The 19,245-nt window shown below is 35.2% G+C and overlaps 2 protein-coding genes across 3 annotated transcripts; both read left to right on the top strand.

The window, feature by feature from the left end:
- Positions 1-9,325: 9,325 nt before the first annotated feature.
- Positions 9,326-12,448, top strand: LOC115998279 (protein yippee-like). 2 transcript variants are annotated; one of them, XM_031237807.1, is made up of 6 exons: positions 9,326-9,594; positions 9,805-9,912; positions 11,108-11,151; positions 11,519-11,627; positions 11,721-11,776; positions 11,951-12,448. In XM_031237807.1, the coding sequence occupies exons 2-6, from the start codon at positions 9,817-9,819 to the stop codon at positions 12,030-12,032; spliced, it is 387 nt and encodes a 128-aa protein (XP_031093667.1). In that variant the 5' UTR covers positions 9,326-9,594; positions 9,805-9,816; the 3' UTR covers positions 12,033-12,448. The 2 variants fall into 2 exon arrangements, with proteins under 2 accessions (XP_031093667.1, XP_031093666.1); XM_031237806.1 differs by lacking the exon at positions 9,326-9,594 and having other exon boundaries at positions 9,612-9,912.
- A 2,101-nt stretch (positions 12,449-14,549) lies between these two features.
- On the top strand, positions 14,550-19,078 carry LOC115998880 (mucin-5AC-like). The gene is made up of 5 exons (XM_031238554.1): positions 14,550-15,227; positions 15,497-15,608; positions 16,169-16,283; positions 17,027-18,043; positions 18,555-19,078. The coding sequence occupies exons 1-5, from the start codon at positions 15,092-15,094 to the stop codon at positions 18,810-18,812; spliced, it is 1,638 nt and encodes a 545-aa protein (XP_031094414.1). The 5' UTR covers positions 14,550-15,091; the 3' UTR covers positions 18,813-19,078.
- The last annotated feature ends 167 nt before the right edge of the window (positions 19,079-19,245 follow it).

Genomic DNA, 19,245 nt, shown 5'->3' with positions numbered 1-19,245 from the left:
ATATGTGGATTTGGGTGTGGGTGTTTCTTGTATGGGAGAACCTTGCCATCATCCATCCAACAAAAGTCATCTTAGTGTACTTAATATAATAATGAGATTAAACATTGGATTGGTTATTTTGAGACAGGAATTATAGCACATGCATGACAGGTTGAAGAAATATATTTTTTTATATACCGAACTAAAAAAATCATGTATGATAGACAGTATGTTAACAATAATTAAATTTAGATGACATTTTAATACGAGAATTATATTACATCCACTCGAACACGGATTACCCCTTTTAGGGCCCATGAAATACGTACACCTTGGGGTTTTGTGAGGTTGTTGTCTAAGTGATAAATCATACAATGGATTAGGATTTCCTTTGACAAATTAAATGTCCAAAATAACTTCAGCTTATGTATCTGTAGGTAACATATTTTGTACATGCAGTTAACCATTTATGTGTTTATAAATAAATTAAAAGTTATGAGCATATACTACAATGTAATATGGTCAATTGTATTTAAAAAAATAAAAATAAAAGCACATGGCATGCTAATTACAAACACCCACAACATATTATGTGTTTGCAATTAACATATTATGTGTAAGTAGTTACCATGTTATATGTCTAGTTAACATATTATATGCCTTTAATTTATTTACAATCACATAATCAACAACTCCAGGTACATAATACAAGATGTATCCTTATCCATGGTATATCAATTGTATCTGAGTTGAGTGCAATTTGACAACCTTTTTTCCTAAGACTTATTAGTGGGTAAGTATGGGTCACGTTATTCGTTTCCTAGATCCTAGTGGCATCTTTTTTTTTTTTTCTTTTTTCTTTTCTTTTTTTTTTTAAGAAGAAGAAGAACATTTCTATTTTGCTTTGAAGTGCGTACAAAAAGTCAAAAACCATTTTTTTTTTTTCTGATTTTCAATGTTGCTGAATTATATCATGAATCCCATAAACTTGCATCAACCTATACAGAGATTAGTAGTTCATTATAATTTTGAGAATCAACATTAAACTATACACATTTACCCATAAGGAATATAATCCAAACTCAAATCTTCATTGCTCACGTGAAGGACTGAAACACACAATATCATCACGAAAAACAAATCTTAAATAAAACTTCTCACCTAGTCACCTCTTAGACAAATGCGTTATTGGTACTCATAAAGGAGTTCTTGCATCCTTATGTTCCCTATAGTGTGTTACTGTGTTTAAAGCATATCTTTTGCCCATTCTTACATACTAATAAACATTTTTTTTTTGATCAAAAAGGAGGGGGGACCCCGAGGGTGAGACCACATTAGGAGGTCACCCTCACTCTACGACATTGCGTGGCACGCATGAGGTCATTGTTGTATGCCTCTTCACACTCCGGTGGGCAGGACGAGAATTCTCTCCATTCCACCTTCTGAATATTGCCCAGTAAAGCTAAGGCATCCGCACTTCTGTTTTGCTCTCGATATATATTTCGGATGGAGATGCTCCAGTCCCTCGCACACCAGCAAACAGATTCGTTCACAAGGTCCCGGGCAATGCCCCGAAGATCCTCTTTCTCCCGAATTCACGTAATGGCCTGTTTAGCATCAGATTGTATCTCAAAGTCTCGGATACCTCTTTCCCAGGCCCAACGCATGGCTTTTACGATCGCCTGCATCTCAGTAATGGTTGAGTTAGTGCTTGCGTCGGTACCAACGAAACCTCCAATCCATCTCCCATCAGCACTTCTTAGAATGCCGCCAATTCATGCTGTTTGCACGGTCGCCCTCACGCTTCCATCCACATTTAAAGTAAACCGATGAGCAGTTGAGGGTATCCAACACAGCTTCAGGGTCTTCTCAGACCCGCCTTTACTTCCCATGTTTTTCTCTCGTGCAAATGCACGACTGACTTCCTTTTCGGCTTCTCGAATCCAGGCAATTTTTCTATTGATTTCCATAGACCCGGCATTGAAAACACGTTCATTTCGCCACCTCCATATCCACCAGACAGTGATCGCAAAAATTCGCGGCCACTCATGGTGATTTTTCGGTTGCCTCCTCATCGTGGTGTTTTGATCCATCCATTGGCGAGGATTGAGTTGACGCCATTTCCTCCATCGAGCTCTGCCAATCAACATTTGAATCATTATGTTTACAGCAATGTTATTAAGGGTATTGTTTCGAAAATGAGGAATCTCAGCTCCTATCTCCACATCATCAGTATGCACCTGGTAATAAACGTATTGTTTCCATATTAAGGAATATTGCCGCAAATAATCCTATCAATGACACAAGTTTGTGATTTTTTTAAATAATCAATTCAAGATAGGTTATTGATTTCGTTCAAATATACTAAAAATAACATGAAGGGTATTAAAATGGAAATTCAATGAACCAAAGATCAACATAATTATTAGATAGATTTTTTTTAATGTACCCAACAAAAAAATATTGTTATTGATAAGACATCTAAGAATTATTATTTGGTGGCGAAAATTCAATTATCGAAATTAGAATGGACCACACTGCATAACTAGACCACAACGGATAGGCCAGGGTGGCCAAACTTCAATATTACTACACGAAATGGCTACGAGTTTTTTGGCATAAATCACAACTGGGCCACAAGATCTAAACAAATCTTATGCCAAATCAAGACAAGGGACCAACTAGCCTGGAAAGATAGAATGGTTTAATTCTTGCCAACATTTTTCTTAGTTCGTTGCTCTAGTGCGATTTACTTTTTTTTGTATGATTTACATGTTATTACACAAAAGTAAAATTTATCAAGTAAGAATATGAATTTATGTCATCATTCCAAAGAAAAGAGAGAGAGAGAAGGGACCAACTAGAAATGATTTTTTTTTTTTTAAAGAAGAGTACAGTTTTTATAAACACATAATAGATTGCGACAGTGCTACAACATGCTGTGGTTGGGGCATGCAATTCAATGATTGAATTTAGGGGAGGTTTGGTGATTTGATTAAGAATAGTATAATAATAATAATTATGTTGATTTTTCTTATAACACGTGTTAACGTTGGATGAAGATCATCGTAACAACAAATTAAAAGAAATTTGTCTTAACAAATCCCAAAAAATGACTGGTGCCCTCTCATCCTTTTGTTGCAATAGTTTTGCAATATTATTATTTTTCCTACCCTGAATAATTGATTGAATATGTGAAATTTTTTTTTACTATGAAATTATCAAATAAGTTTTTATCAACCCTCTCTCCATCGAATCCTTAACAGATAATTTTTTTTAATGTGATTTACATAAAAAAAAAGTAAAAAAATTTACTCAACACACACTCTTAAAAAATTATTATAAATTTTTTTCATTATCCAAAAAAAAAATATTATTGCCTTTCCTTGGACAAGAAGAACAGTTGACGCTAAAGTCATGAAAAATCTCAATCAAAATAATTAAATAACGTTCCTTTCACTTTCTTGCTTGTATCATTTTTTTTCCATCACCAACTAATATATATTTGTCCTCTAATGGAGCTTTGAGCCGGCGGTTTTGGTCACCTTCTACGTTTACTCTCGCTCTTCTTCCGTCCCGACCACCGTCGCAACTCTGTCCGCCTCCGACCACCGCCACAGATCTTCTTCTTCCGTTTTCTTTCCCTTTGAATAAAACAATAGTAGGTAGGTATTGGGGTTTGTGTTGGTAGTCTTGAACTCCCAACCCTACTTTGGCTTTACCACTTTTTATTTTCTCTATTATTGTGTTTTCCTCTCATTACTTTCACGGGCTTTTTCCTCTCGTTACTTTCACGAGCTTTTCATTATCATTAGCATAAATCGTTTAGTTTGGTTTCGGCAAGTGTTGATCTTATCCTGGGCGAGCAAAAAAGAATGATGATGAAGACCTAGATCTTTGATGAAACTTTAAGCTCCTTGAAGGAACATAGCTTCATAGTTATGAAACAGTCTGCGATTCAAGTTTTCTATATCATAGTTAGAAAAGTTGTTTCTATGTCTGACTGTAAGGAATGGTTTACCATTTCATTGATCGTTGATGTAAACGTTTTATGTTATGAATTAATGGAATAGCTACGTTTATCTTAAAAAAAAAAAGAGTTTAAGTTAATACAAGTTGTATATTGACCAGACTCCAGATCTACCCCCAATAAATAAATAAATAAATAGAATATGTAATTTCCAATAATAATAATAATAAAATAGAATGAGTGCATGAGAAATGGAAAACAGGAAGCAGTGTGGTAGAAGTCAAAAAGAGAAAAGTAAAGTAAAAGAGGTCAGCGTCACGGAACACAAGAGGACTGAAACCACACGTGTGGGCTAACCTTTTCTGATTATTTCTTTTCCCTGTCACTGAAAAGAGTAAAACGCTACGGACTACTACTCTGCTACTACCATTACTTTCTGACTATGCTATCCTAATCTTTTTTTTTTTTTTTTTTTTGAGAATATCCTAATCTTTTTCTGAGTCGTCCCCTTTTAGCCTTCGAGTTCTCATCCCTTATATCTACCATTTGTGTCTTTGTACACAAGAAATTTTATCATCTCTGATTGGTCAATATCTTCCTTGTATGTACACTACTGTTGAAATAGGATTTTAGCGTGATCCGTCTATTTATAAAATTATTTATAATGTTTTTTATACTTTAGAATTATATATCTGGAGTAAATATTAATTTAGCAATGTTAAAAAGAGGACAATTAATCAACTATATTTTTTAAGACTATATTTTTAAAAAAAATGCAGTGATAAACTATCAAATGTACAGTGTAAAATAAATGTAAAATATTGAGATTAATTACCATGCTGTCCTGCAGTTGAGAGGGTCAAACCCTTTCTGCTGCGCTCTGCTACTTCTTCAATGCAAATCCTTACTTCGATGTTTGCAATCCAGTAAAGAGAAGTGCCATATTTCGGAGTTCGGACAGATGCCCATATATAGTAAAACCTATCTTTATTGGTTAAACCTTGCACGGATAACAAAGTTTTTTTTTTAATAATAATTCACAAATTATAATATAAAAGATTTTGAGTAATATGTTGATCGAGGGAGTGTTGAAAAATCAAACTCTGTACCTTCTAATACGATAAATTGATAACTATGGTTTGCACATTCAATCATCCATTTTGAAATATGTTCCACTCACTTGGACATTTACTTGGCAATAATTATTCTTTACTAAGGCTATCATTCTTCTCCCAAAAGGTTGAATCCCCAACTCTAATGATTCGACAGAGCATTTGGAATGATGTAAATCACGGTGACTTAATGACTCAGCAAATGGGATTATATGCCGATGGTCGGTGTACACCAGGAATATGTCAACTTTGAATATAATCCACACATTTTCGCTATCAAAATTCAAACCTTAGTCTTTTCTATAAAATACTATCTATTAAACCAGTAAGATATGCCCGTGACGGCAAAACTAAGGCCATCCTTACCATGAAAGAGTGTGGATTACAAAACTATATCTCACCCACTTGCCACTTAGGAAAATTAATGTTAAAAAAAAAAAATCCCTTTTCCTTTCGCAATCTTGTAAATTTTGAAATTTGATTTGCAAATGTAATTTTATGGGTCATATTTTTCCTTTATCTTGTACCATGGGCCAGCTAGCAAAATAAATCAACGAATTTGAAAATGTCTTTTTTTTTTTTTTTTCCGTCTCTACTGCCGGATAAGGCGACCAACCTTCTCCAGCAAAAGGTAACGTCACCGGTGTCTCGGTGTCGGAATTCGGTCAGATGTTCGCCAGAAGTCTAATTGACTTGCAATTACATGTTACAAATAAGTAAGAAGGCTTATTTGCTCCAAAATACTCCGTAACTAGTTTGAAGGACTAATTAAAGGTTTTTTTGAAGTTGAATGGCCTAATTGCACACATGAGTATAGTTTGAGGGTCTATTTGACCCTTATCCCTTTTTTCTTGTATTAGGTCAAACTCTTGCCAAGTTAATCAGACAGTTAATTTGATAATCACATAATTTCAAGTTATTGGTGTTCTTGGCTTGAGCTTGTCAACTATGGAGAACCTAAACTAATTAATTTTATTGTAGTCTTTTACCAACTAGAGTCATAAAATGAGTTTTATCATTTTTATTATTTTTTTTACTTTAGTTCTATTAGCTTTGTATTTGTTAAACGGTATGCGAATGAAGTTGCTCATCTCCTAACGAGGGAAGCTTTACTCTTGTCTAATCGTAAGGAATGGGGTTCATCCCCTCCTTCTTTTCTTTTTGATGTACTCCTTTTTTACCTTTCTTAATATATGTTTCGTTTTGTTTTCAATCAAAAATTTATTTTTGAGTAATAGTTACAAGCTTTCTCGTGGGTTGTTATGCCGTGGACCCAGGACCACCTTGCAAGGTGGATATGGGTCTACATTCACATACACTATACTCTACATTCACAATTTGTAAACTTCACATTCACACATTACATGATTATATGTTTAGTAATTATATTACCACTGTTATGCATTCACACATTCAAAACTCTATATTCACAGGTCCTATACTCTACATTCACAACTTGAGAACTCCACATTCACACATTACAGGGCTACAAGTTGCTAGAACTTCTTAACTCTATTACAGATTCACACATGCATAACTCTACATTCACGATTTCTATACTACATATTCACAATTTGAAACCTCCACATTCACACATTTCTGGGCAACTCTACATTCACACAATCATAAATCTACATTCACGATTTTTATACTCTACATTCACACTTTGAAACCTCTACATTCACACATTTTTGGACAACTCTATATTCAGCAATATGTTTACTAATTAAATAAATAAAAAAAAAAGGAGACAAAAACGACGTAGTTTTGGACCCAGGTCCACCTTGCAAGGTGGACCTGGGTCCACAGCATAATTTGCCCTTTCGCGTCAATGACAGGTTGATCAATTGTTATACCCTGCACCACGGTACACATAGCAATGTGCACCACGTACGTAAAACGACGTCGTTTTGGTGTTAGTGGACGCGTACGCAAATGACTCCAGAGAATTCATTATTTATAATACACATAATCATTACCTAGAATACACAGAACGTTTGTCTAGGATACACAGAATGTTTGCCCAGAATACACAAAATATTGACACACAATACACAAAACTAATCCTCCTAACATTCGAATGCACAAACACATCACAACATGTGTTAATAACATGAATACACAGAATATTGACACAAAACTCATCCTCCTAAACATTCGAATGCACAAACACATCACAACATGTGTTACTAACATGAATACACATAACGGTTGCCTATAATACACAGAACGGTTGCCTAGAATACACAGAATGATTACCTAGAATACACAGAATATTAACATAAATACAGAGACCGGCCGAAACGGGAAACGTGATTTCTAAAAAAACGGACGATTAGTTTATAATGCTCAAAACGGTGTCGTTTAGGTACGTGGTGCATATTGCTATGTGCACCGTGGTGCACGGTATAATTTGCCCAGGTTGATAGGGTAAGGAAAGAAAGGTACAAATAAAAAGCATAGTTCATTTAGGCCCATAATTTATGAATCAGACCAAACAGTTTCTGCTTTGCTTAAATCAAATACCACTTTTCATGTAAAATGGTGTAGATCCAACAATCTGTTCCGTAGCCTTTCACAATTGGGCTTGAAACGGCCCGAGAACATGACCCTTAATTAAATAGTAAACCTTTTGAATTTTACCTAAGATATCTTGATGTAGTATAGTTTATTCCTTTTATGGGCAATTACTATCTACCTAGTTAGAATGTTATATTCGCTTTTTATTAATTAAAATGAACACATTCATCAATGATAATATTCATTGATCACAACATGTTTAGTTCGTGAAATTAATTTTTTTGATCTGGGGGGACGGGGGATACCCGAGGGTTCACATAAAGCCTAGCTAGACTCCCTAATTCTCCGAGCGCAGGTGACTCGAGCCAAATCATGTATGTAGGCCCTTTCGCTAATCATTGGGGTAGACGAGAAGGTTTCCCAACTCCCTTGTTGGAGGGTTCCAAGGTTAGCAAGAGTGTCAGCGACCATATTTTGCTCTCTGTACACCACTCGAAAGGCGATATTCCAGTCTTTGCGACACCACCATTTGATGACCTCGTGAAATTAATTTGAATGGAATAGAAATGTTATTTCATAATGAATGAAATAGACAATAAATAGATCAGGAACTGTATTCTATTGTTTGTTTCATTGAATGAATAGACTTTAGGATTATCATTCCAGTGTTTGGTTGGTTTAAGTAATATAAATGAAGGAAAAATTGTAATTTATGCGCCTCCATAATATATCAATTATCAATGTCACCCCTGAATTATTAGTAGTGTAAATGTTTCCCATCAATTTTCAAAACGATACATATATTGCCCCTCCCAAGTGCAATTGTTGCCCCTCAACTTTCAAAACGGTACATATATTGCCCTTCCCATACACCGTTTTGAAAGTTGAGGGGCAACATTTACACTACTAATAATTCTGGGTGACATTGATAATTAACATATTATGAAGGGACATAAATTACAATTTTTCCTATAAATGAAATATATTTTTAAAAGACATAAATTCCCATATAAAATAATAACATTGCATAAGATTTGTAGATGATATTATCATGTAGAAACTATATTATTGTAAAATTTAAAAAAAAAAACAAAAACAAAAACAAAAAAACAAAAAACATGATGTGTAAGTTGTTATCAAACAAAATTGTGTAACAAAATTTTGTTTAATAACATTTAATAATATTAAAAAGAGGAACGACATAGTTTCTTTTTCAACAAAATACTCAAAAGCAATACAATTGTCCTTAATAATGTATAATGAAATTCAAAACAAACAAATATAATATTCATGTTCATAAAATATAAATATGAATAACGATTAATTACCAACAAATAATCTCCTTATACATTATAGTCTTCTTCAATAGGGATTAAGGATGAGAAAAAACCACTTTACTATAATTATCAGTGGGTTTTAACAAAACAAGGACAATTTCATCATAAATCAAACTATCACCTCGTATAGACTAATTGTTAAAACCTAGTACTATTACACACACACAACTAACTTAATCTAATAAATAAAATATCATATAAAATTAAACACCATATACATTCACCATTGAGTGAAATAAATATAATAACAAAATAAAATTATGATAGGGACAAAAAAAAAAACTATAACAAATTTTAGGTCAAATTGTGTATAAAGTAGAAAATAAAAAATTTAGGCTATTTCCTTAGAACTCTGAAATAGCATAATATCAATGGTTCTTAGAATAATTAAATTTTTTTTGCAAGGAGAATAGCTCATAATTGAAAACAAAATGCATTAATAAACAATGAAATAGTCCAGAGGGAGAAAAAAATGAAACTTAAAAATACAATAATTAAAAAAAAAAAAAAAAAAAAGAATACGTAATGGTGGGGTCCACTTCAAGATTTGTAGGATTTAATGCAAATCGGTGCTACGGTTGACATAATCTACGTGTAAATGTAGTATGTATACTGCTTAATGCTCACTGTTAATGCTTCACCGCCCAAAGGTAGCTTCATTTTTATATTCTTCAATGTACATTGCTTCTCTCTCTTTCTTTCTTCTGTTTTCTTTATCCATTTCTTCACGTTCAATGCACAAAGACCCTTGATCAAACTGCCAAACATAGTTTCATATAGATTATCTATGCAACGCATTAGTTGTTTATCGATTTTCTCGAGCACCCATCTCTGAATTTTCTTAAACTTTACTGTATTTTTTTTTGTTGTTCTTTTGCATTTGAAGAGGTGAAGGCAGATGGGGAGGCTGTTTGTGGTGAGCCTTGAAGGCAAGATCTATAGCTGCAAACACTGTGGAACGCACCTTGCTCTCTCTCAAGACGTGGTCTCCAGGGTTAAGTCATCTATCTTGTCCTAAATCCATCAAAGATTTCACCTTTTTTTAGTTTTTAGTTTTTAGTTTTTGTTTTTCTTAAATGCCTGCCATTTCCCCCTTTTTGATCGATTTACAGTTTTGGGTGTTTGGGTTTATAACTTTATATGCTGGGTGCTTCTTTTTGTATTGAAATGAATGATTCTTGATGACACAGTCTAGAAAGGTTTGACTTGTTCAAATACTTGACATTTCAGATTTTCTGTCAGATTTGCAATTTGGGTTCTTTGATTTCATCTGTCTGGTGATTCTTTCTTACTAAAATGAGTAATTCTGATGGCTGGATGGTTGACTTTCCTAGTTTCCTTATCATTGCTTGTTAAATATAAGCTTGCCAATGAATTGCCCATTTTTGGTTTTTCTTTTCCCTTTCCTAATATCCTTTTGTGGAAATGTAAAGTTGAAGTGATCATCTTAGCTTTTGGTCTGTTGAGGTGCTTTTGCAGGGTTTTTGTATTGTCATCATCACATCATGTGTAGATTAGTAATGGTTGTGTTTTCTTTGTGTCTTATATTGTAGTATATATAAAGGTCTTGGATTCTGCATTGTGCCAAAACTGGGAATAGGATTGTCTCATAGTGGACTGGTTTTAATGGAAATAATGTCTAAGCTAACTGTTAATAGAGTTCAAGGCACCATTAAAGAAAAGTTTCACCCAAGATAGTTCGTTTTGCGTTTTTGTGAGACAAGTTTTGCTTGAATACAATGGCTGTCTGTTTTAGGGTCGTTCTTGCAACCTCATATATTTGGAAGGTCTTAGATTCTGCATTGTGCCAAAACTGAAAATGGGATTGTCTCCTAGTCGACTGTTATTAATGGAAATAACGTCTAAGTTAACTGTTAATAGAGTTCAAGTCACCATTGAAGAAAAGCTTCCCTCAAGATTGTTCATTTTTCGTTTTAGTGAGACAGTTTTACTTGAATCCAATGGCTGTTTTATGGTCGTTCTTCCAACCTCATATTTTGTCTTGCGGTTATTTAGGACATGGACTTGACTAATGTGCTAGCGTTTCTCTCAACTAGTCTGTAATGGCTGGCATTGTTGTTTTTCCATCCTTTTCTTGTAAATGTACAGACAATCACTGCATTTAGGAATCTCGATCACTCGTTATAAAATTTTCTAACTCCTCGTTTTCGCTTTGCTCTTTCCTTCAGTCTTTCCAATGCCGACACGGGAAGGCTTATCTCTTCAATAAGGTGTAAGTCTCCTTGATTCTGACACTATAACAGATTTCACCACTATAGTTACATGGTTAGCGGTCTAGTGTAACGCTTTCTGGGCAAATGCACGAAATATTCTTGGTCTAACTTAAAAGAACAAAACTTTTCAATGCAAATTGAAAGTTGCCCTACAATTTTTCGGGACTTTACTGTGACATTTCTAGCAGGTTGAGATTTGAGAGCATAACAGTTTTGGTTACTTGATATTGCATACTTAGTTATTTACCAATCATTTTGTCTTCGACTCTTCACTGCCATATGTATCTTAGTATTCAGGGTAATTTTGAAAGCGAACATGCGTTTTTGGATCTCGTATATTCTGTTGGCTGAAATTTAAAATGACAGAGTGAATGTCACTTCTGGAGCAAATGAAGATCGACACATGATGACTGGCGTGCACACTGTCGCGGACATTTTCTGTGTCTGTTGCGGCTCAATCGTTGGCTGGAAATATGTGAGTCCAAACCGCTAACATCTTTACTTGTTCCCGAATTGTTTTCTTATCTGTACCTGCAAGTAACAGATCAAACGTTTGAACCACTTCCAGGAAACCGCACATGACAAGAGTCAAAAGTACAAAGAAGGCAAATCAGTTCTCGAACGGTCAGTTGATAACTCTTCTGAAACTCCCAAACCCCCTCCCATAATATAAATGTGCAGTCTAACTATGAGCTCAGACTTTTAGTTGGAACAAAACACGTCCCTCAATATCAGTGTCAGGTCAGGAGTCACGAATGACTATATTATCTTAACTAACGCCTTCTTTTCTCTGAATAGGTTTAAGATCTCCGGCCCCGATGGGAGCAGCTACTGGACCAGCCGTGAAACCCGCGCCCCCAGCGACACCGAAGACGTTTGATCGCATTTCATTATTCTTAACTTCAACTGTACATCCTTCACTCACCCGGTATTCGTGTCACTAAACTTCTGGATTCTGCAATTCCTGGTTAACTTATCCCGCAGTTTTTTCCCTGCACATTTGATCATCCTTAATCAATGTCTGAACATCTCTTGTTACTCAGTGGTTGCAGTTTCTATATCATCATGAATTATTGATTTCAGTGAAAAAATTAGGTACCCAAAAGTCTATCCTACCAGCAATTTATGGTGCTATATTGATTCCAATTTCCAAATAATGTGTACAAGATTAGGTTGCAATAAGGAAAGTCCGGGATTAAGTTTCCAATGTATGTTAGGTGCTCTCTCAGTTAAGGTTGCTTAACTCTGCGTATGTTCGATGCAAACTACAAAAATAAGTATATATTAATTGGTTCCCATGGTTGGTTATGTAGTTAGGTACTTCCTAGTTAATGTTGCCTATAAGTTTTATCCCATAAATAATTACTCGTATTAGGTATGATGAGTTTTTCGTGGCGTGCAAACTTTTATACTTGACTAGGAAGATTCGGTAACGCGTTTAATTGAAAGGGTGCTGACAAAAATCAAACTGATAATTTTTTTTGTATAAGAATCATATTTTACTTAGGAAGATTCGGTAACGCGTTTAATTGAAAGGGTGCTAACAAAAATCAAACTGATAATTTTTTTGTATAAGAATCAGATAATTTTTTTGTATAAGAATCATATTTTACTTATTCGAATACCTCTTTGGGGACAACTCTAATACAATATTTAATTCTAATACAATATTTAGCAATGGATAGATATGCTATCTCACATGGTGCCTATTATATATCATTGGAGTAACAAGTAGAGAATCTCTTTTTTATTCCACAAACCTGAACTCTTACAACCAACAAAGATAGCTAATGGATCAATTTTATTTGCTTAAGTAACTCAGTTGGTCACTGTGGTGAAATTTGAGAATAAAGATTAGGGGTTGAGTCTCATTAACGACAGTATGTGAGACTTCTTGTGCGCGGTAACTAGTAAGCAAAGGTCTAACTTCTGAGCAGAGATTTAGTTGAGTTGGGAAGAAGGATAGCTAATGGATAATAAGTTACTTTTGGGTAAATATTCATTTTTATGAACTAATACGATTTACTTAATTAATGTTCCCAACTTAAAAAAAAAAAAGAAGATCCAAGTGCATCTTAAGCTATCAAAAAGGTGTTACACTTTTTCTCCATCAATAGGCCTATAAATGTACAGTCAAATAATGTGTCTTGTTTGGTCCTAGTTGAATGGGCGGCCCCGAATTTGACTCTCGATTGGAATTAGCTATTAGCCTCTTCAATTAAATAAGACTTGCATAAGTTATTTGAGCTCTCGTAATCAACTAAGATTTTCCTAAACTGATTTATCTTATAGGGTCCGGCTAAAGTCTCAAAGGTTTCTTGAGCGGCAGTTGTAGACTTTCACGTAAAATAAATAATGTGACTTGTAACAAATGTTATAATCTATTTGTATATTTATTAATTAATGAAACATAATACATATATTTTTATGAGTTTTTTTCTTCACATATTCTAGTTATATTAAAGAAAAATGAAAAATAATAGAAGTTGGTATATTATTCTTAGAGCATCCTTATCAATGGAGTTTTTTCGCGGTTTTTGATGAGTTTTTGTAAGTGTGATTAGGAAAGATAAAGTGGGAGGAGAGACACAAAATTAAAACAAATCAAATTAAAAAAAAAAAAAAGTGGTCAGACGTGCCTCCTGACGATCCCTGCGGGCGCCCGCCGTGCGCAAAACGCGCATAGCAGCACATGTGCATTTAATCAGATTGTCAGAAATTACTATTCCATGGATCTTCACTTGTAGATGAACTATTTTCACTCTCTCTCTTATTTTCTCTCTTGCCATGGTGGCATCTCTCCTGACATAAACCACCCAATATCTATTGGTGCTGATGCTCTTATTAAATCAATGTATGTTATGCGAGTAGCTCAATAGGTTGTCCAATCATTGCTTAGTCTTGTTTTTAGTTGTTCTCATAAGTGTACTTGTGGCGAGATTTACTTCTTTAGTTTGTAAAAGTTATGAAAACTGTATTATAAAAATAAAATTGAAACATGTATAGTTACTCATTTATCAATTAGTTACGACTAGATGATCATGTTAGATTTAACTAATAAGAATTCTATATAAATAATTCATGAGTTATATCAAGTGTGTAAAGTTGTACACTTATATGTTGTTGTTATTTAGATAAAGTCACTTTACATGACATATAATATGATTCATATAATATTATTGCAATAAATATATGAAAAATAACCATATATGTCACAATGTCACATGACACACACCAACATACCACCTTATGACCTTATCTATAACTCAATATGACAAATTCATATAATTTGTTTAATTCATATTATTTATGGAAAATAAAAAATAAAAAACCTAATAAATATTCTTTTACCGTTCAATTTTGTGTCCCCGATATTTTATACCCGCTCTTTCTCTCTCCAAAAATTCATTCCCAAATTCCTTCTCTCTGTAAATTTCAGCTTTCATTTTCTGAACAATGCAGTTCCTTTGAAGCTATATATATATATAGATATATATGCACACTGTGTGTGCGTATATATAATCATTGTTCTGAACTCAAACATACATATGTCGCGGATTTCTACTCTGCTATTCCGCGAATCCGTATGTTTGCGTTTTTAATTTTTTTCCTTAATTATTGTGCTGTGATTTCAGTTTTGGAGGTTTTTGGACATGCACGTGAAGAATGTGAAATGTCGGTGTGATTTCTAGCCGATTCTCAGGTCGGAAATTCGGAGCGTCGGGGCTGGATTTCCGATCTGTGGACATTGATTTCTAATTTTTGAAGAGAAGCGACGTGGTTTTCGTCTGTTCTGAGGGAGAAAGGCTAAGGTTGTTTAGGTGGAGGGGGAGCGAGGTGAGGGGAGGGGAGACTAGTATTTTGCTATGGTGATATTGATTTGGAGGGTTTAGGGTTCGTGCAGGCGATAAATAGGAGTTTCCAGGCGGAGGAGGGAAAATGGGGAGTCTCAGGAACGCCGTGATGAAGGAGAAGGACGAGGAGCTAGCGTTGTTCTTTGAAATGTATAGACTAGAGAAGGAACAGGACGATCTTCTTCTGCTTGAGAACTCCGATGAGTTTGATGCTCCTCTTGGTATGGAAAACTTTTAATTTTGTATTATCTCTGTTTTCTTAAATTTTCACGGTGTTTTTGTGATTGATTCGATTGAATAATGCATTTGTCTTTTGGAATACTCGTCGGTGGCTCTGTGAATCTTGTATTTTAGCTACGGATTATGCCTTTTTTGTTTTTGTTTTTTTTTTTTTTTAATTTTTAATTTTTAATTTTAATTTTTGGCAATCTGTTGGTTATGGTGATTTTCTGCATCAAATCTACGCATTACAATTACCTTTTGCCTGCAGGATCAGCAACTGGAAGTTCACCTATATACAGTATCGCATCAACCACACCTGTTATGAAGATTGGTACTGATGATTTTCTCAATTCAGAGAATTATAAAAATGACTATGAATGGTAATTGGTTACGGTTTTCTTGTACTTTTCCCCGTGTGCACTGGTTTGTTTTTATTATGTTTTGTTGGCTTAGCTATTTATCTGAACATTATGTTGATTCCCAATGTTACATGTTAATTTTTTCAGTTCAGATGCTTGTCTCATGCCAATTATACTCCTCTTCGTGTTTAATCTCCATCTTTTTGTAACTGTTACTTTTTGGTTATGTCATATGTGAATACCCGAAATGAAAGGAAGAAAATTGTTTTGCTAATGATATTAAAAAGAATCTACTTATGCAATTTGTAATAGTATAAATGAACTGGCATCTCCATCACATTAATTAAACATCCCATTGGTATCAGATTCTTAATCCAAATTGCAGAACAGGGAACACTGCTGTTGATAAATTACATGATCTTAGATAATTCTTTCTTTGTGTCAAAGATTGATAGACATTTCTGGAATTAAGGATTTAATGTGTGCATATTACAAAATTGAGTGTATGTAGATGGCTACTCTTCTGTTAATAATATGCAAGGCCCCATGGTCTATATTCAGATGATCTTGTATTGTTTCAGGCTTATATCACCTCCCGATTCTCCTCTTTTTTCTTCATTGGAGTTGGATCCAGAGGAAACAATAACGAGCCAGCTGGAAACCCCTGAAGCCTGTGCACCTGTGCAAAAATGCAGAGTAAGATCGTCTTTGTTCTATCATCTTTATAGTATAAGAATCCTAATTGCATTCTTAAATTTTAAGTGATTTTTGAAGTCTACTTTTCTTTTAAGAGTGAGCTACTAATAAAAAGGCACTTTTAAATAGTAATCCCAAGGCAAACGCCTTTCTGTTTTTGCTTCCCCTCTATATTACTAGCATGGCCTTAATTATAGGGCAGCCAGAAAGTGTCCAATGGTAATGAGAAATAGCTATGACCTGAGAGGTCTTGTTTAAAAAGTGAAGGTCTCATATGAGTAATTGATTTATTGTGGTTTGCACTAATTGTCTAATTGAAAGACATTTGTGCTGTGCCATGAAATTAATAATAGCAATGAACATATGGCTAGGCATGTGAGTTGTACTCTCCTGCAAGTGGGGCCACCAGCCACCCAAGCAAGAGAAGAGTGCCTGAGTATGAATCCTTCCTTCAGAAGGAAGGATTTGAACAAGCCTTTTGAGTGCTTGTCCAGAGATAATTACTAAGAACCGTTAAATGGGCATGCATACTTTCTTAAATTTGTTAATATTTTTTGTCAAGCAAAATAATGGTGAAGAGGCTAAATGGGCATCTTCTAAAAGAATCAAAGCACTGCTGTCTCTACAAGGTCTATGGTTTTGGTGAAAATGGTCTATTATTCAGTTTGGTTGTTTTAATTTGAAGATATTTTTCTGTTTTAACTTTGTTACACTGATTTTATCCTGCTTTTTTATGTCTTTAGCTATCAAATCCCCATCCTGAGCCCATTGCAAGAAGCAACTTAACATCTAGAGAGCCAGCATCTTCTCCGCAGTTCAATACTTCAAGAACACTTAGTCGAAGACACTCATATTCAGGTGGATCAAAACCTTCAATTCCAGGCGTGATACCAACTTTGAGCAAATCCAGGTCCACATTGACCTCATTATCTAAACCCACATCAAATGCATCATCCAAAGGAATGTCAACTGGAGTGGCATCTAAAACATCTACAACAGTATCTAGAACTTCAAGGTCTGCAACACCCACTTCTTGTGCCACATTGCATTCAACTAAGCCCACAGCTCCTCCAACAACTTCTACACCTAATTCAAGGTCCAGTATAAGATCCTCCACACCAACTACGAGGCCATCTATTCCTGGACCAAAGTCAACATCAAGGGCTGCAGCCCCATCTTCGCATCCAACATTGTCAACTGCATCGAATACAATTTCTTCTCCTGGCAGGTTTCCACTAATTAAATCAACTAATGGAACCAGAAATCCTCCACCTCTACGTGCTAGTTCTCCAACTATGAAACCAAGATCCATGAAACCTCCAGACTCACTGCGTCTCTCTCTTGATGCTTCACCTAATTCAATGAAACCACTGCCTGACAAGCCAGTTTCAGCCCCTAGGGGTAGACCTGGAGCATCTAGTGTTGACCTGTCATCTGTTGTCAATGGAAGGATTAGAAGACTATCATGTTCTCCAGCAAGAGGGCGTCCTCCTAATTTTGGTATTCATAGTAGTGGAAGCTCTGTTCCTGTCTCAGCTATGAGTCGGTTACAAGCTAAAGCTAACACCAATGTCAGCCCTGTTGTGGTTGGAACTAAGATGGTTGAGAGAGTGATAAATATGCGGAAACTGGCTCCACCAAAACAAGATAATAGACATTCCCCCAACAGTTATTTATCTTTAAAGTCTTCATCACCTGACAGCTCAGGATTTGGAAGGACACTCTCGAAGAAATCTTTGGATATGGCTATGAGGCACATGGTATGTAAATTCTTTTAAATTCCACTAATTAGCAAAGCAGAAGTCACTTTATGCTGTTTTTAAGTTTTAGGGTTAAGGGTCACATAGGCACTCGAACTATTACAGAAACTACAATTAAGCCATCAAACTAAAAAAAAGCTCCAAACCCTTCAAACTTGCAAAAGAATGCAACTAGCATTTTTAAGTTACAGATTCTAATGGACGCCACGTCAGTGCCATGTCAATAAAGATTGTATATGTGAGATTCCAAACCAGCATTAACCAGTTTCAGCTGGAAAATTACCTACTAAAAGTGCTAATTGCACTTTTTTGTCAAGTTCGAGTGTTCATTTGAAGTTTTTTAGTTTGACTGCTTAGTTGTTGTTCTTGTAATAGTTCGAAGGCGTATTTTTGACCCTTATACCTAATGTTTATGATTGTTCTGTCCACATGGTTTCTTTTGAGGAGTTCATCTCTAGCTTACTCTGCATTTTGATTTACTCTTATCCTTCTTGAATTGCCTTTGTGACAGGATATAAGGCGAAGTGTCCCAGGTAATACACAACCACCGATGACCAAAAATCCAGCGTCATCCACGAACAGTGTGAGGTCAGGGCCTAGAAGAAAGGCAGGTAGTGTATCATCTGACACACGAATTGCAACAATCAGCCGGACGAGCTCTGAAGTGAGTGTTGATAAAAATTCCCTGCATATTGATGGATGTCAAGTGGAAGACGATATTATCAGCAAAAGAGATGCTCAATCTCCTGCCAGTGTGGATGGTGGGTGATATTTGGCTCGTTCTGCTATAGAATACATTGCTGCATTTGCAGGCACTAGCCTCCAATTAGAGCTAATATATTGTTCTTGAAAGGAACTGATGGGGGTTTTTATCCTTCGCTTATGTAAAGGTCAATGTGACATATGCACTTCTGAATTATTAGAAACCTGAAAGAAAACTATTTGCTCTGCGCCATTGTTCACAGGGGCATGAAATGCCTAAAAGCCTATTGGTTTGTTTGTTGTGCAGTATACGAGATAGCTAATAGTTCTGTATTTCTCGGGATGCTTTCTATTTGACGGGCTACTAGTACCGACTACCTACTACTAAACTTCCTGTCAAGTCTTTGGATTCATTGTGCTTGGCTTCCTGTGGATCAAATCCTTTTCACCAATTTACCATATATAGCAAGTTGATATAAGAAACTGGGACAACTCTAACC

Source organism: Ipomoea triloba, chromosome 12 (assembly GCF_003576645.1).
Source record: "Ipomoea triloba cultivar NCNSP0323 chromosome 12, ASM357664v1".
NCBI lineage: Eukaryota > Viridiplantae > Streptophyta > Magnoliopsida > Solanales > Convolvulaceae > Ipomoea > Ipomoea triloba.
This window is presented reverse-complemented; position numbering and strand designations above follow the sequence as displayed.

Coding starts and splice junctions, on each gene's coding strand:
- LOC115998279 (XM_031237807.1), top strand. CDS start 9,817: ATGGGGAGGCTGTTTGTGGTGAGCCTTGAAGGCAAGATCTATAGCTGC. Junction 9,913..11,107: donor CTCAAGACGTGGTCTCCAGG/GTTAAGTCATCT, acceptor TCTTTCCTTCAG/TCTTTCCAATGCCGACACGG. Junction 11,777..11,950: donor GGCAAATCAGTTCTCGAACG/GTCAGTTGATAA, acceptor TTCTCTGAATAG/GTTTAAGATCTCCGGCCCCG.
- LOC115998880 (XM_031238554.1), top strand. CDS start 15,092: ATGGGGAGTCTCAGGAACGCCGTGATGAAGGAGAAGGACGAGGAGCTA. Junction 15,609..16,168: donor TATAAAAATGACTATGAATG/GTAATTGGTTAC, acceptor GTATTGTTTCAG/GCTTATATCACCTCCCGATT. Junction 18,044..18,554: donor ATATGGCTATGAGGCACATG/GTATGTAAATTC, acceptor CCTTTGTGACAG/GATATAAGGCGAAGTGTCCC.